Below are 24827 nucleotides of genomic sequence, written 5' to 3'. Positions count from 1 at the left end.
TGATATGTTAAGAATACATGATTTATTCTCTTGTACTCTTACAAGATGATGGTGGTTTCTTTCAATTTATACAGTATACAGGCACACCATTTAAAATATAACACAGGTGTGACTGTTAGCACTTTTTCCACACATATAGTCAGCAAATAATTTTTATACAGTATTTTCCTGTTTTTTTAGTTCAGCCTTCAGTTCTTGGGAGTGGTGTTCAGACAACTTCTTCATTTAATACAATGTGGAAAACAAATTCATTAGGAGTGGAAAATATAAGCAGACAGAGATCTTCATCAGATCCACCAGCTATTCATCCCCCTGTGCCGCCATTGCGTGTAACATCTACAAGTATGTTTTCACTTTCCCCTGTTTTTCTCTTCTGCTACATCTAATCATGGTTGGTCTTATTTTTCCATTTTCACAACTCATGCTTCCTCTTTTGACAATTGTAGTTTTGGCCTGTTGTCCCCCCTCCAGCGATTCGTATGAATAGTCTCCTCCAATAGATCAGTGGGGATTGGTTGCTGTAGTGTGGTTTACCAGGGAATTCCTTCTATTATCGGTGTCTAAGAGATTTCTCAATTTTTTTATGTAGGGTTTTAATTTTATTTCTCTTTAATATTAATGAGTTGTATAACATAAGTGTTACACAAAGGCAGTACCTATAGTGTGTTACCTGCATGATGTTCTTAATTTTTGCTAGCTTTAGGAATACAAATGACAACTGGAAAACTTAGGTCTGAGGGTGTAATACTCTGCCATGCTGTGATTGAACTGACCTGAAGAGAAAAATGCAGTGTTGTAGATGTGTCAGCCCCTGTATATTAGAGAGACAGGGTGGATAAGGTAATATCTTTTATTGGATCAGCTTCTGTTGGTGAGAGAGACAAACTTTCAAGCTTAGCCAGAGCTGAAGAAGAGCTTGTCTCTCTCACCAACAGAAGCTGGTCCAAAGATATTACCTCACCCATCTTGTCTCTCTGACGAGGAAGATTTTTAATTACCTACCTAATTCTAAACATTTCTTCTAAAGTCATGTTATGATTAATGTCCAGTCAAGGAGAAATTCCTCTTTATAGAACTTCTCACAAAATATTACTCAACAAAATTCCATAAAACATTAATTCTAAAGCTCTGATTCAGCAAAGCATTTAAGCATATGTTTAAATCCATCACTAGCTAGCAAAGCACATTTAAGACTCAGTGACTTCAGTGAGGCTTAAGCACATCCTTTGCATGTGCTTAATTGGTTAGCTGAATTGGGGCCTAAGTGGGGCTTGACAAAGAAAAATCCAGAACTAAAACATTTATTGGGATCACCAAAGACCAAAAGTTTTGAGAAAAGACTGGGGCACTGACAATGTTTGCCTTCTGTTCGCTTTAAACCAGCGTTTTTCAAACTTTTTGAAGTTAGGTCCTCCCCACCCCCCTTGAGTTACAATTTTTGGTTGTGTGTCGTCGTCCCCCGCCCCCCGTCCCATCCCAGACATAAAAATACATGTGCAAGGGTGGATGGCCCACTGAGGTGAGTCGGGGATGGAGGTGGTGCTCCCTCCCTCATCATGTGCGCTCCCTCTCCCCCCGATGTTTTCATTTTCATTTTGGTGCAGAGGGAGGATTTTTACCATTAGTAAACTATAATTATAATTAGTAAAGCATTTTTCTTCCCCTTGAAAACAAATCATGTAACATAGAAATTGGTGAATGAGATTCTAAGAATAACACATTCAGTAAAAGTTTAATTCCATTGCATTCTCTTTGCCTTTTTTGTAGATATCCTCTTTCCAGCACCGCCACCTCCAGTTGCAAAGACAGCCAGTATTATAGAAGCTTTAAACCAGCAGTCAAAACAACCACCAGCTGTTCCGCAATCTAAGCCTATACCACCTCCTCTGCCTCCACAACCTCCTAGTAGAATCTCTCAAAAGAAGCCTGCTACTGGGTAATAGATGCTGTTTTTCATATTGAATTCATAAAACACTTCAGCCTATTTAATGATCTTAGATTTTAAAGGAATTGCACTTGTATGTACCATGAAAGCTATAAAACAGGCAGACCCATTTCTTGCCAATGACAGCAGGCACTTAATGCCATTCACTGTCTTATAGGATACTAAAATGAGAAGAAATATTTATGGAGCAGATAGCAAGAATGTCAGCATCAAGACTGAAACAATGTAGGAATTCTAATTCCCAAGACTTAGTCAACTCATATGATAGACTTGATATTTACATAGTGTTTAGTCTTGGTGGCAGTTGGAAGCAACAAGGTTCCAGTTGGTTCTAATTCTGATATAATAATAATAATAATAAAAAAAAATAGCTCCCCTAATGTTATCTCTTGCAATTTGTTGCCCAAGAACTTTAAAAGTAACATTAGAGGAAACCTCAGAACTTATGAAAGGACAATAACCTCATTTACAAAAATTACAGCAAAATATGTATTGCTCTTTTGCACTACGTTTATTTATCAAATGGGATCGGAATGGGTTAGTCGCTTATTTGCAAATAAGTAGGTAAAGTAGCTTTCACAACAATATACGTAGTTGCATTTCTACCAACACATTAAAGCCCTGGTAAGAGTTATACATTACCTACCCTTTGAAAATAGTTTAAATTTATTGTATTAGATATCTGCACACTTGAAAGTTCTGGTTTATTTTCTAAATAGATGAATCTTAATATTCTTCTGAACAGGATTGATAAATCTTCTGGTATAACTAACAAAGGGCAGCCTAGAGGACCAGGATCTCTGCAACAGTCTGGTAATTATAGTATAAAGAGGCCTCATGATTTAAAAGCTACATTTATTTTTGAATTATTTGTAAACCTACTGTTAAAACTTCTAAGATCACTGTAACTGAAATAGGTTAGAGTTGGGAGAAAGTGTTTTTTTTAGTTCGGTGCTGCTGTTCGTATTTGACACTAGCTGTGGGGGACACTCGGAAAGTAAAATCAGCTGAAGTTATGATGTCAACGTGCATAGGCTAAAGCATGTTAACCCCTGTGTAGATGCTCTCACATAAGAGTAAAGTAGCCTTAGTTTGCAGTAACTTAATCCTCCTCCAAGGAAGAGGATTTTTACTGTTTCCCTTTTAAAGTCATTTAGCCTCTGATCCTGGGAGCTGCCGTGCATGAACAGATCTCTGGGTCCTATTGATGTAAGTCAGGCTCTACTGGGTTGGGTCCCTCCACGGTACCTTGCAGAATCAAGGCTTTTGTCAATTTCCCCGGTTGTATGTTAATAATATGCCCCAAAGTTTGCATGATTTTCTTTGTGTGGTAATCATGGAATTTCTCGCTTCTCAATTTCCCTTTCTATCATTTTTATAAATCTATACGTCCATGCATTGGTTTTCACTGTGACTACTCTGTACTTGTCCTTGACCTCTCTGCAGAGCTAAGGAAAGTTCTCTGATGGCCTTCTACTCTCTATTCATGTGTCTCACAGGAGGCCATAGGAGTTCTCTTGGCCCTGTGTTGAGGTCTGGAGTCTGGTCCCTGGTCACATAAAGGGATGCAGCATCTGGTTAAAGCTTGCAACCAGTGAAGTGAACACTTTTTAATGTGTTGGCTTTTTTTTCCGGTGTAGAAGAGTTATTACAAGATGACAATCTGAAATGAGTGATGTACTTGAAAACTGTTATCTTGTTGTGTCCGTCCCCCCGTGTGTTGCCACTGCCACCCCACCCACCCATGCACCCTCCCTTAGTCTTCTCTTCTCCAGGTTTGTTTAGTCTGGAGAAGAGAAGACTGAAGGGGGGACATGATAACTGTTTTCAAGTACATAAAGGTTGTTACAAGGAGGGTGAAAAATTGTTCTTGTTAACCTCTGAGGATAGGACAAGAAGCAATGGGCTTCAATTGCAGCAAGGGAGGTTTAGGTTGGACATTAGGAAAAACTTCCTAACTTCCAGCGTAGTTTAAACACTGGAACAAATTGCCTCAGAAGGCTGTGAAATCTGCGTCATTGGATGTTTTTAAGAATGGGTGAGACAAACACCTGTCAGGAATAGTTTAGTTGTCACGTAGTCCTGTCTTGAGTGCAGGGGACTGGATTAGCTGACCTATTGAGGTCCCTTCCAGTCCTATAACTCAATGTAAGGAAATGGAGAAGCATCTAGCTCAGCCCAATTATCTCTCTCCCCTGTCTTAGGGTTTTCTCTAGTTTCCATCATGGGAGTATTGAAGCTCTTAAACAACTGTCTTCAACACCAGGGAGCTGTTTGTGGTTGGGAAGAGTAGAAAGACAATCAGTTTAGGAATTTAGGGAGAACCATCAGGAGTAGAAAACCTGAAGGAAAAAGTATAATTTGCATACTGCAGTAACAAGAATGAACTGGTTTTAAGTGTATAGCTATCATCATGTATTCATAACTTACTTTTTTAAAACATGTCCCCACTTTAAATTGTTTTACTTACTTTTAACAAAAGGAGAATCCTCCTCTGTATCTGAGGCTTCTGTAACACAAACTGGTCCTACAGCAAGCACATCAGCACAGATTCAACCACCAGCACCAATGCCAAGGAAGTCACAAATGGTAAGTAGGAAAAAGATCTAGGTGAGTCTTTTAAAAAAATAATTTAAAAAATTGCATTTGACAGTGTGGTGATAGTTTGTTGTAACAGTTCTTTCTCGCCCCCTCCCAAGTATTTTGTCAAAAAACAAGGTGTAAAACTGAACCATGAATAAGACTAGGCCATTGTATTTTATTAAACACTCATACATTTCGTAATAGAGACTTTTAAAATACCCTGCATTTCCTGAAATTGTACAGGAATGAGTGCATAACCACAGACACAGAAGTAGAAATTATTTGCCAGTATCTGACACATGATGCGTGCAAAATCTATAAAGCACAGTGAACTGATAACTTAAACGTTGGTGAGCCTGATAATTGAACAGCAGTATCACTGTTATCACATACATCATTAAGTTCTTAATCCTCAATAAAGTAGATAGTGAAGTAAGCAACATCAAAAAATGGGTGCTGCATTTATTTTTACATTGGCAAGCAGATTAATAACATCTGACATAGGTCAGTCAAATGGTACCATTTTGCAGCCCTGGAACATTTGATTTTAACATATGTATTAGTGTTGATTTATTTTATTCATATATTAGGATGGGTATGAAAAGGGTGGTACTTCCCTCTGCAGATCAGCTGAGCTACTGTCATAATTGTATATCTATTGATCCTTACTTACAAAGTGTTACATCACCTTATTTAACCCACACATTGCTCAGTTACTGTATATCTCTTCAAAGGTAAGTAAATTACTATACAGAAGATCCCCACTCTTGAGTCCTTATTCATGTGTGTGACTGGGTCTGGAATTCTCCATTGTTGAAGTTTTGACCTATTAATCTATTTCATCAGTATGTGCTGTATAATTGTCACCAACAGTTTCCACTGTCGGTATATTCTCTAAATAGACAGACTGCATTGCTAGAGATATTATCATCAGCAAAGATTTTCTTTCTTCATTCTTTCTGTTTCTCAGGTTTGACTAATACTAATGCTGTAGTAAGGTGCAGGGTATAAGAATAGAAAAAGTTGAAGGTTTCTTTTTTGCTGAGTAAGAAAACCATGAAGAAGCCATAATGATTTGGTGGTTTTGCTTCATCAGTATCCTTATTTGAATAATTTGGAATCATTTAGTAAAAGATGTCTTGTTATACCTTCCATTATATCAGCAACACCTACTACCCTGACTGTACCTTTCAGAAAGCAATACTTCTAGCTGAGCTAAAAAATATAGGGGCTCCAAGGGGGAAGTAAATGGAAACATTTACATTTAGATCTGTGTCTCATTTAATTCTGTTGAAACTTAGGCCATGTCTACACTAGCACTTATATCAACAAAAGTTGTGTCCCTTGGGGAAAAACACACCTTGACTGACATAAGTTTTGCTGGCATAAGCGCTCATGTGCACAGCGCCGTCAGTGGGAGATGCTTTCCCACTGACATAGTTACCACCACTCATTGAGCTGTTTTTATTATGTCAGTAGAGCTCTCTCCCATGGCATAATGCGGCTACACAAGTGCTCTTACAGCGGCACTGTATCTATACAGCTGTGCTACTGTAAGCTTGTAAGTGTAGACATGGCCTTAGTTGTGGAGACAGCATGGTCCATTGGATAGGACACTGGGCTGGGAGTCAGGAGACCTGGGCTGTTCCTAATTTTGGCTACTGTCCTGCTGTGTGACCTTGGCAAGCTGCATCCTCTCTCTGTGCCTGTCTTTCCCCTGCCACCCTTTGTCAGTCTTGTATGTTTAGATTGTGAGCTCTCCAGGCAAGGGATGTTTCTCACCCTGTGCATGTGTGTGCAGAGCACACCTGACAAAAGGGAACCCTGCTCTCTGGTACGGCCCCTAGGCCCTCCTGTAATACAAACAACTAACAGCAATAATAAGTTAAAAATATATGTAATCTATTTTAATCAGACTTAGAGAGGAGTTTTAGGGTGGGATCTGTATCTTTCTGTCTCTGGCAAGCATGCAGGCCTGCTGCAATAATAGAGACCTCTGGTATTTTTCACATACCGCAATTTGTAATGTCCCTCTTCTCTTTCCATCCCTTCTGTCTGACAAATTAGCAATACCTAGCTGTGAGATAGTGTTGCCCATCATTGCGTCTCAAAGCACTTTACAAAGAAGGTCAGTATCATTAGCCCCACTTTGCAGATGGGGAAGCTGAGGTACAGAGAAGTGAAGTGACTTGCCCAAGGTCACCCAACAGGCCAATAGCAGAGCCAGGAATAGAATGTGTGAGTCTCTGGATACACAGCCTATTGCTCTGTTCACTAGGCCACACTGTCTCTCTGAATATATAATATTGGATATTTTGGACTTTTCTGGGTAATTTGAGATGGAATAACTGTCCTGATTGGTTTCATTCTCCTAATCTTTGCTCTGTTGAGCTGCTGGACCATAACAACATGCCCGTGAGGTGTACGTATGGTTCAGGTGTGAAACCACTGGTGCCATTAATTCAACATTCTTTTGTCATGTTCAAACAGCTGATTACCCTGGGCTTTCCATGTAAAATAAGGTTGTTGCAGTCTTCTATCTTGATCCTTCCTTGTTATGTTATAAAACATAATTACTTTCAATATAAATTAATTTATTTAGCCAAGTAGGTACTAGGGAACAATCTGTTTTGCACCCAGGGTTTATTTTTAATTGTACATATCTGAATAAAATATCAGAATTTCCAGATAACTTCAGCAAAGTGAAGTTTGCATACCTGGAGAAGCTGGCAGGGTATTTCTCTGATGATCCAGGACAGAGTGGAAAGGGAAAACTGCGCAATAGAAAGGGACCCAGAGAAAGGAGTGATTTTGCTAACATGCTTTAGCTAAGTTGATTGAGCTAAAAGTACCTTAATTGAAGCATTAGCGAGATCAGTTTAGCTAAAGCACTTTTCCTAAATCGCTCCATCCACCTTTGCTCCCAAGCCTTCTCTGCTGTGTGTCCTCCCTGCCAAAAGATCATGGAGATCAGCCAGCAGGTAGGGCACATGCTTGGGGCACCTCTCCTGATTAGATAATCAAGCTTCTAGAGTACACGCAAATAGCCAAAGATTTCTATGTCCTATAACTTTCTGATTTTGGGTAGAAAGCTTTTTTTTTTTTTTTTTAAACGTTTTTTTCTACATGTGTTTTATACACTTAAAAGTATACTTTAGGTATATTTACTTCAGGTATATGAACTTTTTCCTGAAGTTTCTTAGTTTGCCAGGAATGGGGATCTGTTATATTCTATTTACATTCTAGAGAAAAGAAAATACCTGTAATTGCTGTTCTCTGAAGGTAGTAATTATATTGCTGGTAGTGCATATATGCACCCATTCATCCTCTTTTCTGAGATGGAGGATAATTGTATTTATGACTAATTTGGCTGGGAAAGAACAAACAGAGTGATATGGCTAGATTCATTGTAGAAATGCTGCTCATTGAGTGAGGCGTGACTGTGAAATTTTACACCTGACAGAATTCTGCGCCCCTGGGATGCAGAATTCATACGGCCCACATATTTCTGTGCCCCCACACAGAAAAACGCAAAAGAAATCTGCGGGGGGAGACATGTGTCTCTTCCCTGGCAGTCCAGGCAGCATGTCTGTTCCAGTGTGCCTGGAGCAGCCTCAGAGATGCAAATCACTGTGGGTGGGGGAAGGGCGGGGGCGGGGGTGCAGGCATGTTTGCCTGAGGGGGAGATGTTCATTACCTTCAGGGGGCGGGGCTGGCCAACAAGTGAGAGAGATTCTGTCCCTCTCGCTTGATACTGCGGCTGGAGGGGCCTGGAGGAGGGTAGGTCTTTTTCTTATGCAGGGGGAAGCTCTGTCCCTGAGGGAGAAATGTAGCAGCCTGCCGGCCTGGTAAAATGTCTAAAACTACTTGAGAATTGAAAAAACACTTAATTAAATATTAGTATCACATTACTGAAAATTGTTTCTTTTTAAGTTAAAGAAAATAGCTTTTGTAAAACAAACAAACAAAAAACACCCCATTTTGTTAATGCTGCTGATTGATGGTTAACTGATCTCATTCTCTGAGGCAGAAATGAAGCAGCCTGTCTGCCAAGTAACATTGTTAATGATCCTATTGTTAGTTAACTGTTCCCATTCTCAGTCAATTCCCTGAGGAACATAAAAGCTGTAAAAGTTTTAAGGCCCCTACATTGCCAGAGTGATGTAAAGCCTTATAAATGACCGTAAGGAAATCAGCTATGTGCTTTCTCACTTTTTTTCTATACCAAAGTGGCACAAGGGGGTTAGATTTTTAGTTACCCATTTAAAAAAAAAAAACTTTGAGGGCAAATAGAACATTTACCAAGCAGTCAATAAAATGTCAGGACAATCAGAACCAAGCACTTCCCAAAATACCCAGTCAGGTCCAGGACAATGATTAGCAAAACTGTATGACTTTCATGTGTGCAATTTAAAATGACATTCTACTAAGGTTGTCGATTAATCGCAGTTAACTAATGCGATTAACTAAAAAAAAATTAATCGTGATTAATCGCTGTTTTAATTGCACTGTTAAACAATAGAATGCCAATTGAAATGTATTAATATTTTTGGATGTTTTTCTACCTTTTCAAATATATTGATTTCAGTTACAACACAGAATATAAAGTGTACACTTCTCACTTTATATTATTATTTTTATTACAAATATTTCCACTGTAAAAAACGATAAACAAAAGAAATAGTATTTTTCAGGTCACCTCATACAAGTACTGTAGTACAATCTCTTTATCGTGAAAGTGCAACTTACAAATGTAGATTTAAAAAAAAAATTTTTTTTACATAACTGAACTCAAAAACAAAACAATGCAAAACTTTAGAGCCTACAAGTCCACTCAGTCCTACTTCTTGTTTGTCTTAGCGATTGGCTGCACAAATTTGTTTACATTTATGGAAGATAATGCTGCCCCCTTTTTATTTACAATGTCACCAGAAAGTGAGAAAACACATTTGCATGGGACTTTTGTAGCTGGCATTGCAAAGTATTTACGTGTCAGATCTGCTAAACATTCATGCTTTTTGAATACCGTTTTTTGTAAATAATTCTACATTGTAAGTTCAACTTTCATGATAAAGAGATTTCACTACAGTACTTGTATTAGGTGAACTGAAAAATACTGTTGTTTTTTTTTACAGTGCAAATATTGGTAATTGAAAACAATAAAATAAATGGTATTCTATTATTAACAGTGCAATTAATTGCATGATTAATCGTGATTAAATTTTTTAATCGTTTGACAGCCCTACATTTCCCCTCCCCCCTTTTTGTTTTTTGGCTGTTTGGTGTTCTGTAATGTAATCATTTATAACTGGAAATGCTGGGTTTTAATTACCAAGTATTTGTAACTTAACATACATGTGTTTAGGAAATGCTGAATAGTTATTGTGACTTTTTTTCTTTATTGTAGTTTAAATAACTTACCAAAGCAATTGAAACTGGTGTGTTTTATTGCATTATTTTGACAAATAACATTTACAGAATTTTGCATAATTTTTAAATTTTTGGTGTAGAATCCCCCCAGGAGTATGAAATGGATCACAGGCGGGTACCCATTGGCTTTCACCCTGTCAGCTGGGAGTGCAGCAAAATACATGTCTCTGGAATGTAAGGAGAGCTTGGGAGAGGTAGGGAGGACTGCAGCCTGCTCCCTCCCTCTCCTCCTCATATTACTATCTTCCTGCTTCTTCCCCTCCCATCAAGCACTCAATCCCAGAGCTCTCCATCACCTGCTAGGAGCTCAGGTCCAAGTCAGGAAAGTGGTGCTTTGCCGATGAGGAAAAGCACTTTACACAGAAAAACTCCACTGCAAAGCAGCACTGGTGCTCCCTTCCCAGCTCCCAAGCCCTGATAAACCATCCCATGAGCCACATCCCACAGTCCTCAGACCATTGTGATTATGGTTGTTTACAGTGTTGTTGTTGACAACTTCATTTTAAGTGACAGGTTTCAGAGTAACAGCCATGTTAGTCTGTATCCGCAAAAAGAAAAGGAGTACTTGTGGCACCTTAGAGACTCCGATGAAGTGAGCTGTAGCTCACGAAAGCTTATGCTCAAATAAATTGGTTAGTCTCTAAGGTGCCACAAGTCCTCCTTTTCTTTTTTCATTTTAAGTGGTATCCTGTGTCAACCCCATATGCTTAACAATCTGTCCCAACTTGTATTTAGCTCAGACACTTTGGTTACCTTCCCCAGACCAGAATAAAAGCTCTGTGCAGATCAAAAGCTTGTTCCTTCCACCAGCAGAAGTCGAACCAGTAAAAGTTACTACCTCACCCACCTTGTCTCCCTCTGTGGTTATGGTGGCATGCAGGGGACTTCTCAGACATTTTGTGGGTCATGATCCAAAAAGAGTGAGACCTGGTCTAGTGGGATGAGCAAGGAAGTGACGTCAGGCTGTGTCCAGTCTTTTCTTTCTGGCAGTGCCAGAGTCACTGTAAAGGGCGGGACTTTAACCTTGGGTTTGATTGCCCCATGTGTCGCATGGCTAGAAAGGGTTAAACATTCTGCAAAATAAATAACCTGCAAAAGACACGTGGGGAGATAATGTTTGTGTTTTTTGTGTATTTACATATGTATGAGTAGGGGAATGTAATCAACAGTCCCTGTCTATGCTGTATTCTGATAATTCCGAGATCAAAAGAACAGCCTAACCTTTAAATGAATTGTAAACACGGGATATCTCGGTATTCATCTCTCTTTGAAATGTACTGTGAATAGTGGAGAAACAAGCAAATGGCCTTATGTTAATTCGTATAGCTAAGTACTGGCGATGGACCTCCTTCAAAGTCATCCTAATTACCTTTTGTTCTGCGAGGAAGTCCCGACTTGTCAAAGAGGACATGAAATTGTATAAAAGATCCTTGGGACCTGATTCTGTCATCTCAGATCTGCTTAAGCTTCATCAGGGCTAAGTTTGAGTCACAAGACTGAGGTCCCAGTTATGCTGGTACGCCCTGAATATGAAATTTGGATGTTGGACTATGACCAATGAACTGAATGCTAAAGGAACTCTTTGCAACTACAAAGCTCACCATCTCTGCTGTGAATCTGAACCTCAATGGATTGAACTCCAGTCTGTATATATATTGATCTTTTAACCATACTCTCTCTCTTGTTTTTTAATAAATTTTAGTTTAGTTAGTAAGAATTGGCTGTATGTGTACTTGGGTAAGATGTGAAACATTCATTAACCTGGGAGGTAATGTGTCTGATCCTTTGGGATTGGTAGAACCTTTTCTTTTATATGGTGAAATGAGATTTTCAGAAATCATCGTATTTTACGTGGGTACCGGGAAGGAGGCCTGAGGCTGGATCACTTTAGGGGAACTGCGTTGTTTGAACTTCTGAGTAACCAGTAAGCTGTTTTATGCTGGCTTGATAAATCTAAGTATTGGAATATCCACCAGCTTTTAGGGGTTTGGCTGCCCCGTTCTTTGCAGTTCACCCTAATTGAGTGACCACAGCTGGCTCCCCACAAGGACCCCAGTCACACCCCAGAATACAAATGTCCTTGCCTCTTGGGAGGTTGAAGAGTTAGTTTTCATGTTTATACAATGCTTTGAAGATATAAAGGATTAATTAAGCTCTGCTGCTAAGTATCACTAATGTGTAGGAGTGTGCCACCTGATGGTGAGATTGCATAATGGCTCTGAACTGCATTGTGGAGTATTAACCCAGGAAAGAGTATATGTAATGCAAGGGGTTATCTGAGCTGCTTCTTGCAAAGGGTAACAATTAACGGTAACTTAGTTTTTCTCTCTGAATGAATATAGTTCCCAGTCGGTGTTGCTTATCTTTTAGAGAGACAAGATTGGTGAGGTAATATCTTCTATTGAACCAGCTTCTGTTGGTGAGAGAGACAAGCTTTTGAGCCAGACAGAGCTCTTCTTCAGGTCTAGGAGACCTGAAGAAGAACTCTGTGTGGCTCGAAAGCTGCGTATGTCACCAACAGAAGCTGGTCCAATAAAATATACTACCTCACACACTTTGTCTCTCTAATATCCTGGCACCAACATGGCTACAACTGCATTGCTTATCTTTTGCCATGTTTCATTTCTTGTACATATATATTTTTGTATTGCAGTCAAAAACTAAACCCAAGAGAGTAAAAGCCATTTACAACTGTGTAGCAGATAATCCAGATGAACTAACCTTTTCAGAGGGAGATATCATTGTGGTAGATGGGGAGGAAGATCAGGAGTGGTGGGTGAGTATTTTCACTTACGCATCTTGAATTCAAAGTATGCCCACCCTTTCAAAGTACATTAGTGACAGAAAATGCAAGTATACCATAGAGCTGGTAGGAATTGAAATACCCGCAGCTCTGCCCAGACTGACTGACTGAGCGAAGAATCCCCTAGAGAAGTTGGCATATAGTTTTCCATCTTTTGGCTGGCCAGCTGCTTGTTGCCTATCTTGTGAGGTCTGGTTTTACAGACTTCTCGCTTGGATGAATTACACTGCTCCCTCCCCACATGACCCACACACACACATACACCACTTCTTCTATCATCCCCTCCCTCTGCCTCCAGATCTACCGATCTGATTGAGAGGAAAAGCTCTAGGGCTAAGACAACAGCTCCTAAAAAGTTCTCTGTATTTTTAAAGAATGGAAGAGGGTGTCTTTTTTCATAGCGATCTATTTGCATTTTTCGGACATGGATTGCCTATGCTTTAGCCAACATGGTGCATGGCCAATTTGATCCTACAGGGGTTTCTTGATCCTCCCTGTTACTTTGACCTAAGAGGACAGTGTTATGGAGTATTTTATAAGGTGCCATGAAAGGCTGTCTCTGAAAAGTACCATCAGTTGATGTAACATCTTTCATGTGTATAAAATCTGTACTTGATATACATGCATATGAAAGATTATATAACCTACCCACCTGTCCTTTTTAGAATGAATGTAACCTGGAGGACTCCCTCTGTCCTTTACAGGCATTCAAATATAGTTTTCTTTACCTGTATTATCTAATGGACTTTTCTGAATATCTCACTATTCTCCACTATCCCCTTTTCATTCTGGGGATGCTGTTTCCATACAGTCTTGAACTAATTTTCTTCTCATAAAGAGTCACTATTAGTACACTAATCCTCTGGCTGGGCACATGACCTCTTCACAGGCTACAAGTAGTATGTCAGTGTAAATTACTGAAAGACCTATTTGTTCGTCTATATCTCTCACTAAACACAAGTGCACTACATTACCTACAAGGCTCTGGAGGCTGTTCAAACACATCTCCAGTGTGGCATCATTCTCCCCTATAACCAGGTTTGTAATGCACTATTCTTCGTTAGGTCCTGTTAATCACAAAAGTATGTTTAACAATGATTATGAAAAACAATTCTTCCATTAGTTAGTGAGATGAAAGAACATGTGTAAACAAACGTATATGTACTTCTCATTTCTCCTCATGTCCGGTGGGGAACAACCTCTTTTCTTCCGGTGGCAAGTAAATGCATGCTAGGCCTGACTCTGGAGGATCCTGTATCTTTAAATAAATAAATAAATCTAGGGCAAATTCTACCCCAACTTAGTTTTTAGCCTCCCTCACAGACCAAAAACTCTGGATGACTCTGCTTCAGTTTGAGAATATGTGATGTGAGGGGGAGGTGCTGTTTAGGATCTGGCTAATCCTAGGGAGTGTTGGAGGTATTTGGAAATCTGCTCATTCATTATTTTCTAAAAGATGTGAAGGAGAGAGCAAGTGGTACTCCGCTACACCTTGTGCTTCGGATCCCAAGGGCATGTCTACACTACAATTAAAGAACCCTGGCTGGCCTTTGTCAGCTGACTTGGGTTTGCAGGACTCAGGTTAAGGGACTGTTTAATTGCAGCGTAGACATTTGGGTTCAGGTTGGAGCCATCTGCTACCCTTTCCTCAAAAGTCTGTACCGAAATTAAACAGCCCCTTAATGCTCTGGGTTGCTTTTATTCCTGAGTGACTAACATCAGTAAGGTTAGGAGAACTTGCGCTGTTCACTTCCACCACTGAGAGCTGCAGTTAAAATAACTCCATCCATTTTTGGATTTCCTCTCAAAACTAGTGCTTGTATGTCCTATCAGCTAGAAAACTATCTTAGCTATGTATTTTCCAGAATCTGCTGAGCTAAGTCAGTTTTTTTTTAAATAGGACAGTTACCCATGAAAGCATTCACCTTACTTCTATTTATATTGTTAGATGTCAAAATCTCCATAGCAAAACTGATAGTAATGCTCTGTACGCTCAAAAAGCCTCGTGTAAGACCAAAATGCAGTTTTTATGAATGCTCAATCCTTCCTTACACCTTTCTGATTGTCTGAGGAAGAGCTAGTCTACTGAATATATGGAGAGCAGAGGCCTCACATTCCCAAAAACACTTCCTGCAGCATGGGGGCACCACATTCAGTAGAAGGGTGCTAATTTTCAAGAACAGGCTATTTCTTTTCGATTCTTCACCTGTTTATTTCTCACATGTTCTCCCAGTGAGGCACTTCAAGTGCATAGGAGAGTGAGAATGACTCTCTAGTCTGGTGATTAAGGCACTCGCTTAGTTGGTGGGAGACCCTCATTGAAGTCCTTGCTCCAATGACTGTTTATTTATACACAGTGGAACAGTTTAAACAGGACAGACTGAAAAACACTCACACCAGAATATCCTATAAACTAACCTTGTGGCTAGGGTCTCCAGCAATTTGGGAGACCCCTGTTCAAATAACTGCCCCACATCATGCAGAGGGGTAATTGAACCTGGGTCTCCCACATTCTGGGTGGGTGCCCTAACCGCTAGGCTCAGGGTTATAATGGAGAGCAGGGGTCAGCAACCTTTGGCACCTGGCACGTCAGAGTAAAGCCGCTGGCGGGCTGGGCCAGTTTGTTTATCTGGAGCGTCCGCAGGCACGGAGCCCCGCAGCTCCCACTGGCCACAGTTCTCTGTTCCCGGCCAATGAGAGCTGTGGGGAGCAGTGGCTAGCATGTCCCTCGGCCAAAGGTTGCTGATCCCTGATGGAGAGTGTTGTCCCCCTCCACTCAGTGTCTTGTGAATCTAGGCCTTTGCTCTTGTAAAAATGCCTGAAATCAAAATGAAATAATTTGAGTCAGGTTCAAACTAAACATTGTGTTTGGACTCAGCCTGAAAGTTTTCTAACTTTCTGATTTGCTGAAAAATGTCATTTTCAGTTCAGCCTGAGATTTTTGATTTTTCAGAATTGCCAGCAATCAAAAAAATATTCATTATTCACCCATCTCTAAGTGTATGTTTGTATAGTGTCTAATACAGTGGTGACACCATCCAGATTTGGGAACCTTACACACTTACCTGAAAAACTGTGATTAAAATTTTCCTGTCTCAGGGCAACAAACCCATTTGTACTATTTCTTTTCTTTCCTTTATTCAAAATAAAATGGAAGGCTCCAGAACTGAGGGATATAGTGGTTTGTCCTGATCTATATATAGGGTCCTCCAGAACACGGCAGTCATCAGCATTCACCTTCCACTAGAAAATAGGTTCTTCCTGCTAGTGTAAGTGCTTAAACTGGGGAAGAGAGGAACATGACTATTACTAGTGAGTAACTTTGATGTGAATACTGTAATGCCCTTTTGAGACTTAACTTATTTTTATTAACTTGAGAAAACCTATTGCATGTCTTTTCCAGATTGGCCACATTGATGGGGAACCTAATCGTAAAGGAGCTTTCCCAGTATCATTTGTGCACTTTATTGTTGACTAAATTGCTACTGACCAGTGGAGAAATTTCTAATTTCCAGCTGTTGTAGAAATCTGTTTTGCTTTGTTCCAGCCAGAACATTTCCTGAGTCCTATGTACTTTAGCTGACCTATTATTTGCCACAGTTCTCACTTTGGAAATTAAACAGATTTTTTTTCTGTGCAACACTTCATCAATAATTAGTTTAAAAAATATCATTCCAATTATATTATCTTTTTCAAGGTGAAGTGAAAAGCATTAAAAAATCCAGGAGTCAAACTATGTGAATGTGCCCATTAAAATATTACAAATAACTTACAATAAATTAGTTGAAAATTCAGTTCTCTTCTTTCAACCTGGCATAGTTAAGGATTCTATGTCCCCAGAGTCAAGGAAATCCCGAACATTTAGAAAAAGGCAGCAAATTCTGCTATCTCCCTCTGTTGTTTTAAGTTTTAGAGCCCAATCCTACAAGTAGAGTACTTCTGAATTGCAAGTATTCAGCACTTTGCAATATCAGGTTCTAACCAAGGACATCAACACTTGCAGCAGAAGAAATCTTGACCTCTGAACTTGGGTGCCTTGACAGGTAAAGCTAAAAAGCTTTTCAGTTCACCACTGAAGGAGACTTCTTTCTTTCAAATTTATCTTAGATATTTGCTTAAAGCTATCTGAAATTGGTTAGCTAATCTTCTGTGTTTGAGACTTTCTTTTATGCTACATGTATATGTCACTTGTTTTGAAATGTCATTTCTGTATGTTACATCCATTTTCAGTCATATTTAATGTAACTACTGCTAGTTAATTAAACCTCCTAGCAATATTACCGAGTTACTAAATTAACTCAAGGATATGAAAACTGCACTTCCTGAAGTTTACTTAAAACTCTGTAAGGATGATGGATTGCAGAGCATTTCTTAAAACTGTTTCCTTATGGTGTTTAGACTTTTTGTATTCTTGAATTTTCTTGATCACAGTGACATGTTCATACACAAAGAATATCTGTAGTGGAACATTTAAATTACTGGATAAGGGTAAATATCTGAAAATTCACAAGTATGCATCAGTTATGTCCTATTTCATACAAATTTTTTTTAAAAAGTGTGCCACTACCTTGCAAATAATTAAATATTAGTTTGCTAACTCACTCTGTATTTATATAATATACCCACACCTATGGTAGCTACACTGTTAAACTTGTTTACTATTTTGTGAACAAAAGACTAGACCATTCATAATTCCCAGTTGATTGATGGAATATTACAAAACATCAGTAGAGATATAACGCCATTTTGATGTTTGTATATTGTGATATCGTACTGGTTCTTTTGTTTATGCTACAGGAAAAAACTGATAGCATAGGATTAGAAATCAATGTCTAGGTCACATTGGCTTTGATCACATGTTTTGTGACGATTGTATCTCTAGATTTATCAAGAGAACTTTGAATTTCTCACAAATGGTGTCTGTTGGCCTCAGTGTTGTAACAGGAATGAAAAAGGCCAATGCAATGTTTATACTGAGAAAAATTATGTGGCATTAATTCTGGAACAGTAAAGCTGTTGATCTCACCTTTCTTAGAATGGTACAATTGATAGACAACCTGTCATTTCTTCAAGAAGCTGTTGCTGCATTATAAATGGAACAAACTGGAATGTTTCAGGATACTTTGTTGCAAGTTTTGAAGCTAATTAGTCTGCATTTTCAAAGTTCCCAGTAAAATATATGTGATATTAGTAATAGTTTAGCACTACAGTTTTATTCACTTACTGATCTGTTCAGTTTGTTTTTTGAGACACTATTTTGTATGTTTCTATTCCTGGTAGAATTTAGACAGTAAATGGGCATATTATTTTGCACAGTTCACTTCTATGTACAGTATTTTTAAACACAGAATCTTGTAGCATCTATAACAGCCTGCAATCAGTCTTGATTATCTGGCATCAATTACATCATATATAAACATTGATGCAAATTTAACTTCAGCTACACTAGAAAGTGTGCAAACTTTCAAAACTTAATCATGTTAATGGGTACATTTGATGGGAAACAAGTAATTTTTCAGATACAAGTTAATAGCACTGTGGTGCTGGTAACTAAGATCTTACTGTCCAATGAAGAAATTTGCCCCAGGTTTCAACAGTATGCTCTCTCAATATTTGCTCCTCTGGGAGAAGAAAATTGCAGAAGAGATTCTGAACAGACTGTAGATATATATTTATAATTAAAAAGTTACTTACTTTTAGCTCCAAGATTTTGGCATGTTTCATGCCATTTTTCATCAAAGCTGACTTCAAGAGATCATGATTCAAAAATCTGTTACTAGGCAGATTAGTAGGTTGCTGTTAATTGTTTTTAAAAGGAGCAGTTGACATTTAAAATGCAGCTTAGAATGGTATTTGAGATGTATAATATTCAATTCAGTTGTTTGATTTTGTTTGGTTGCAGAGCAACTGTATATATTGTATAACCTAAATCAACTCTTATTTTCAATGTCCTGGATGCAGTGATTTATAATTAGAGCATGATTAATAAATTTACTCTTGTTAACCAGTCAAATGACTGGAAAAATAAAACTACTTTTAAAATCAATGGACTGTTTTCCTTACTTGATTTTGTGCAATTTAAGGAATGTGTGTTTCAAAAATGTAAAAGATTGCAGCTCCAGAATTGTTTGCTCATTTGAGGTTTCTTTGTACAGTAACTCCTCGTTTAACGTTGTAGTTATGTTCCTGAAAAATCCGACTTTAAGTGAAATGAATTCCCATTTGACTACTGCTGTTGTGTGTTCTAAACAATGCTATGTAAACAAAGATGCCCTCAATGCTTTGACGGTTTCCTAGACTGTATTTGAGGCAAGTGTCCAACTTCTATTTTGCAGTCCTGCAATATTTACATTCATGTACAAAACGCTATTCGGTACAAACTTCATGTGCAGTATAAAATTAACTGTTCATGGTTTTATATTAACTGAAATGTAAGATCAGCAATACCCTGCAATGACTTCTTCAGGTAAATCTTAGTTGGGCTGTGGGTTTCCAATTGTCACTCACCAGGGCACATATCAAAATAACTTCTGTCCTATTTACAAAGTTCTACTGTTCTCCTTTGCACAGTGTTAATGATCCTCCTTCAGGCAGTTAAAGGCTCACCTCTATTCCACTCTGAAATGCTTGGTCAGTGCTTATAGTCCCAAAAGGGAGCAGAACTTCCTCCCAGCATGAAGGCTTCTTGTACTGTACCATGACACACAGCTGCAGAAATTCAAGACTTCTCTGAGGTTAAAACTGAGTCAAAGGCTGTTGATAACACTTTGCAAATAGCTTGTGCTTGTTCCTACAGTGTATAATACAATAAAAATCAGTTAATTGTGCTCAAAAGCATAAAGTATTGATAGTTACATTTTCACTAGCATTTACCTAAGTGCTCTGCATATTACATGATTTAGTACTTCAGCAAAAACTCCCATCTGTTAAACTTCAAGCAGAATATGATCTACAAAAATTTTTCAGTGCTTATACAGAATGAAACAGGAGGGCTGTGTGTGAAATTCTATTGTTTGCAGTTATGCCTGCAGACATCTGTTTTAAATTAACTTTGGCGTGAAAAAAGACAATTTTTAGTCTTATCTATGCCCTGGACTAGGGGAATTGATCGAAGTTAAGCAACTTCAGCTACGTGAATAATGTAGCTGAAGTCGACGTACTTGAACCTACTCACCGCGGTGTCTTCACTACGGTGAGTCGACTGCTGCTGCTGCCCCATCGACTCCACCTGCGCCTCTCGCAGCGCTGGCTTACAGGAGTCGACGGGAGAGCGCTCAAGGGTTGATTTATCATGTCCAGACTAGACACGATAAATCGATCGCTGCCCGCCAAGCCGGCGGGTAGTATAGACATATCCTATGTTTATAGGGTGTAACCATCGTCCTAAAGCTACTCCACTTGCTTCCTTATGCCTTTGCCAAACCATCTGAAGAGTTGGTTGCATGGAAACTAGAAAGCATATACTACCATGATACTCTGGCACTGTCTCATCTCCTGCTTTCCTTAATATACCAAAGGAGGAGCTCAAACTCCTCCTATGGTAATACAATGCCTAACTGTGGACTGAATGCATAGTGCCACTGAAATGGTTGCTGTGTTCCTCCAGCAGAGCTAACATGAAGAGGGAAAGAGGCTGTTGTATTTGACTGTATACAAATTGAAGTGCTCTCTAACCACAGTCTTTACCAGCGGTCAGGCAATGCACACCAGATTGCTGTAATTGCTTCACTGATTTAAATAGGCTTTTGCCTAGAAGTTTCTCATGTTATAGTCAACATCTTACCAGTTGAAGACAACTGAACACAACTCCCTTTGTTGCCAATACATCCTTTTTTACTGATTTTTAGGGAGTACAACTATTAGCCATACGGATGGGAGAATAGCGTACTCCAAGGGACACTACCTAAAGAACTAAGGAAAAGGCTGATCATATGATTCCTTTGTAATTTTAGAGCAGTAAAGGTAGTAAGTCTCAAACAAAGTTAATCCAGTGCAGTCTATGATTTTTCTCCTTAAATGTGGAACCATTTATTCTCTGTGAAACCAGTTAACCCTTCAACTGCCAGAAGGCTGTGATTATGCAAGAGGAGCTACATCTGGGCTGTCCCATACAACAGAGCAGAATGTTACCACTGGGTTTCTGTGCTGTTAGAACATGGTATTTTTAAGTATGAAGCTTGGAGGTAATGAAGTTAGACCTCAAAATGTATTGGTACCTAAATTAAGAACCATAAACATGAATTCTTACCAAACTATTACACTGATACACCCAGAGACTGTATTCTTCATAACTTGCATCTGTCGTCTTCAAAGCCAATAAACTCTTTCCTGCTCCCAGACCATCATCGTAGCAGACCATCCGCACAATTAAATACAGAGCATGTCTATGTAAAACATCCTACAACAATATGGCAAATTAGTTATTCTAAAACAGTGCACAGACACTGAAATTTTCTGCATGCTTTCACTACTGCATAAGCTGCTTTTTACCAAATCCTTTGAACATTTCTTTCTAAAGAATACTCTCTCTCGCTCTGTGCACTTGTTTACAGAAGACAAACACTCCCACTGTCCCTGGTAACATTTCCGTAGATTACCCCCGTAACATTTTGAATCTTCAAATGAGGGCAATAGGTAAAGATTTAAAAACAACAAATAACCAAACTAGTAGCAGTTTAGCACACGACCAAGATACAACACACAAATTTGGCAGGACCAAATACATTGGGGGAAGGGGGGAAATATCTTGTTATCCCGCTGCTGTTTGTCAGTATTTTTAATTAGATTTGAAGCTGTTCAGGATAGGGAACATGTCCCTGTCTATCCCATTCTTACATATCTAAGAACATTTTTGGTTGCTATAAATCGTGATGAAGCTTTAGACTCAGACTATTAAAATAAAATAGAGTCTTAATTTATTCTACAAACTATATCTGCATTAATACAGTCTACATTGTAGCTGGATCTTTATGAAGGAGTGATAGCTGCTAAGTGGTCTAAATAAAATACAAATTGATGTCAATGGGTGACATTCAGGGGCCAGAATTTGTCTGAAGAGTATGTAATGCAATATCACAGAAAGGAGCCAGCGCAAGCTGGCTTAATCATAGATGTCTGTCATCTTGTCTCATGCTTTCAGGCTGAAGCCAGCAGAGGGATGGATAAAAGGCTTTAAAGTTAGAGATCCTTATCTCTAAGTACTTTCAACAAACGTGACCAAATAAACATACTCCTGCATGTGAAATACCTACTGACTTCAGTGAGAGGTATGAATGTAGAATGACTGCAGTGAGATTATATGTTTAGGTCACAAATACTGCATTTCCGCCTAGACAACAGAAACAAATGATTCTTTGAAAAGAGTGAAGGAAGCTTTCTGGTTTTCTTTAAAAGTAGCTAACTGTAGCAGTAATACTTATTGTTCTTGTAACAAGGTTGTTACCTGCCAATGTGATTGTTATTAGGGCTTGACCTTCTAAGGCCAGGCATTTAGAATGGCTGTGGTCCCCAGAGGAGCCTAAAGGGAACCATGTGACTCGAATTTAGGACTATGCATACGGCAAGGTATGCTCAGTTAGGAGACCAGGCTGAGAAAAGACCTGGAGTAGGAACTTTCATGAAGGGATCTGGGGAGATACTTTGGGGAAGCTGGGGAAACCTAAAGGCGGGCAGCAGAAGAACCCTGGAAAAGGGTCTGGGTTTTTTGGCAGAAATGATGAGTACTAAAGGGTACTCTCTGTAGGGGAACAAGCAAATGCTCAATGCACTTACAATAACCATCCAGAGAGTGACACCCTAGTGCATGCGTTTTGCAGATGATGTGCTTATGGGGGAGAGCAAGAGGAAGTGGAAGAAGATTTAGAGAGATGGAGATGCGTATTTGAAACAAATGGCATGAAAATCAGCAGAAATAAAACCGCATTTGGTCTGCAGATTTGAAGATATCTCGGAGGAAGACAACAGTCCATGTCTGGGGGGCCAGAACTACCAAAGTTATAGCGTACCTAGGTTTGATACTACAGGATATTGATGAACTCAACAATGAACTTATAAACAGAGCAGGAAAGGCATGGACTAAACAGAGAGAAGTGAGCAGAGTGATCTGCAATGGGAGAATGCCTATCAAAATGAAAAGTAAAAGCTACAAGATGGTAATTAGGCCTGTGCTTTTGTATGGCTCTGAATGCTGGGCACTGAGGAAGAAACAGGAGCAGATCTTAAATACAGTGGAAATGTAAATGTGAAGATGGAGACTTGGAATTGCAAGGGTGGACCATGTTTGGACAGAGCACATTAGGGGAAGTACGAAGTTGGTATCAATGATAGAAAAACTGAAGGAATCCAGGCTTACATGGCTTGGGCATGTGAAAAGAAGATGGGAAGAATATATAGGAAATAGGGTATTAAACTCAGAAGGGGAGAGTAAGAGAAGGGTTGGAAGACCCAAAACTAGATGGATGGATGTCATACAAAAGGATGCGGTTAGCTGTGGCGTTTCTGAGGAACTGCTTCAAGACAGACTAGAATGGAACAGAAGCACTCAAAGAGCTGACTTTGTACAGATGGGACTAAGGCTAGAACAAGAAGAGGGGAGACAGCATGCATAAGGAACATCGAGACAATGAAGACGCAGTGTGAGGCTTGAGGCCTGGAGTGGACATGTGCTCTTGTTTAGGGGCTGAAAGATGGGATTTATGAGGGTGGAAGACCACCCCCTTCCATAACCACCTCATCCAGCAAAGACCAAGACAGACCCTAGTGTGTGTGTGTGGGGGGGGGGGGGAGAAGGAATTGAACTTATAACCCAGAAAATATTGAATCTGCTGGATCAGCCTTGGTCATCATGGTTAGAGACTTTTACCAAAGGAGGGCAAGAGAACCACCAGCAGGATAAAAATTACTAAAAACAGGGAGGGTGAAAGACTGTTTTGTTTTTTGTTTGGAATTCTCACTTGCCCCTGAAGGAGAAGCCAAGAACCCCAAGTCACTCATGCACGAGAAGGAGAGTACAGACTATGTTCTGAAGAGAAGATCTGAGGCAGTTTTGCTAGAAAGGCAAGAATCTCCTGTCCCTCTGTTTTAGCTTCAAAACAAAAATTGGAGTCTTACTCTGAAATCAGAAAATCGGAAGTTTTGAAATGGAAAAGAATTACTGGGTCATCCAGTGTCCTTTAACTGCAAACTCATCAGGGCACTGATAAATGCCTTTCCCAGAGTTGCCTTTTCCAGAGTTGCCCACAATTCATCTTCCACCAAATAAAGCCCTTTATGAAGAGACACACTTACATACTGATCAGATGTTGAGACTTTAATACCGTACTTAGAAACTCCCATAATGAACTCTTCTTCAACTGGAACAAAAGGTAACTTTCCATCTTGCTTTGGAGAGAAACAAAAAAAAAGTGTTAAGTGTATAGAGAAGGACATAAATAATGAAGATATTCATTACAAAACCTGCATTTTCTCTGTTTTAATTATATTTCAGACTACTGGAATATTACCATTAATGGGGCTGTTCACCACAAAGGGTTTTCCTCTTTAAACACTCTTGGATATGGTGGAGAACACTACGTTTCTTTCAGTTATTCAGGATTGAGAAGGGAACTTTTTATGGAGAATGAGGTTTTCTACAGTCCCTTCCTTTGTGTGTGTTCTATGGCCCAGCTACACTAGCAGCGTACTGTTTCAGGGACAAACAGTGCAGGCAGAGGAATGTTGATAGTTGCTCCATCCTAGTGCACTGATGCTCATATTGGCAAAGATTGTGCAACATTAGGAACACTTTTGTACATGGCTGAGTGCTACCAGCACATATGCTAAACTTGCAATATCTAATTTCTATAATATAAACTGGCATTTAGGAATTCAAGTATTGACCTTGTAAAGGAACCCTGACCATTTTTTTTTTTAAATAAAAGCTTGTTTTTATTCTTTTTGACACTACAAAGATCATCACAGCTCTCTTAACACAATGGAATTATAAATGGCCATGAGTGGTCAGGCTCTCGCTTTTATTCCTCAGCTGAAAATTTCCTCTCTGTTGAGAAAGGTTGGCATAAGTAGTCT

The 24827-nt window shown here is 39.2% G+C and overlaps 2 protein-coding genes across 8 annotated transcripts in view; one reads left to right on the top strand and one right to left on the bottom strand.

Moving 5' to 3' along the window:
- ASAP2 (ArfGAP with SH3 domain, ankyrin repeat and PH domain 2) overlaps nt 1-18807 on the top strand; it is a 168161-nt gene extending 149354 nt beyond the window's left edge. For 2 of the 3 annotated variants that reach the window (XM_073336056.1, XM_073336058.1), the window contains 6 exons: nt 181-342; nt 1768-1936; nt 2691-2758; nt 4428-4534; nt 12612-12734; nt 16165-18807. In XM_073336056.1, coding sequence (XP_073192157.1) covers nt 181-342; nt 1768-1936; nt 2691-2758; nt 4428-4534; nt 12612-12734; nt 16165-16239 — 704 coding nt within the window. In that variant the 3' untranslated portion in view covers nt 16240-18807. The remainder of the gene's footprint in view (nt 1-180; nt 343-1767; nt 1937-2690; nt 2759-4427; nt 4535-12611; nt 12735-16164) is intronic. The other variant, XM_073336057.1, reaches the window with a different exon arrangement.
- ITGB1BP1 (integrin subunit beta 1 binding protein 1) overlaps nt 9958-24827 on the bottom strand; it is a 29149-nt gene continuing 14279 nt past the window's right edge. For all 5 annotated transcript variants that reach the window (XM_073336068.1, XM_073336071.1, XM_073336067.1 and 2 more), the window contains 3 exons: nt 24048-24140; nt 21010-21159; nt 9958-19551 (listed from right to left, as the gene is read on the bottom strand). In XM_073336068.1, the coding sequence (XP_073192169.1) occupies nt 19480-19551; nt 21010-21159; nt 24048-24140 (315 nt within the window). In that variant the 3' untranslated portion in view covers nt 9958-19479. The remainder of the gene's footprint in view (nt 19552-21009; nt 21160-24047; nt 24141-24827) is intronic.

Source organism: Lepidochelys kempii, chromosome 3 (genome assembly GCF_965140265.1).
Source record: "Lepidochelys kempii isolate rLepKem1 chromosome 3, rLepKem1.hap2, whole genome shotgun sequence".
NCBI lineage: Eukaryota > Metazoa > Chordata > Testudines > Cheloniidae > Lepidochelys > Lepidochelys kempii.
Note: the sequence above shows the minus strand (reverse complement) of the source record. Positions and strands in the feature narration are given on the sequence as shown.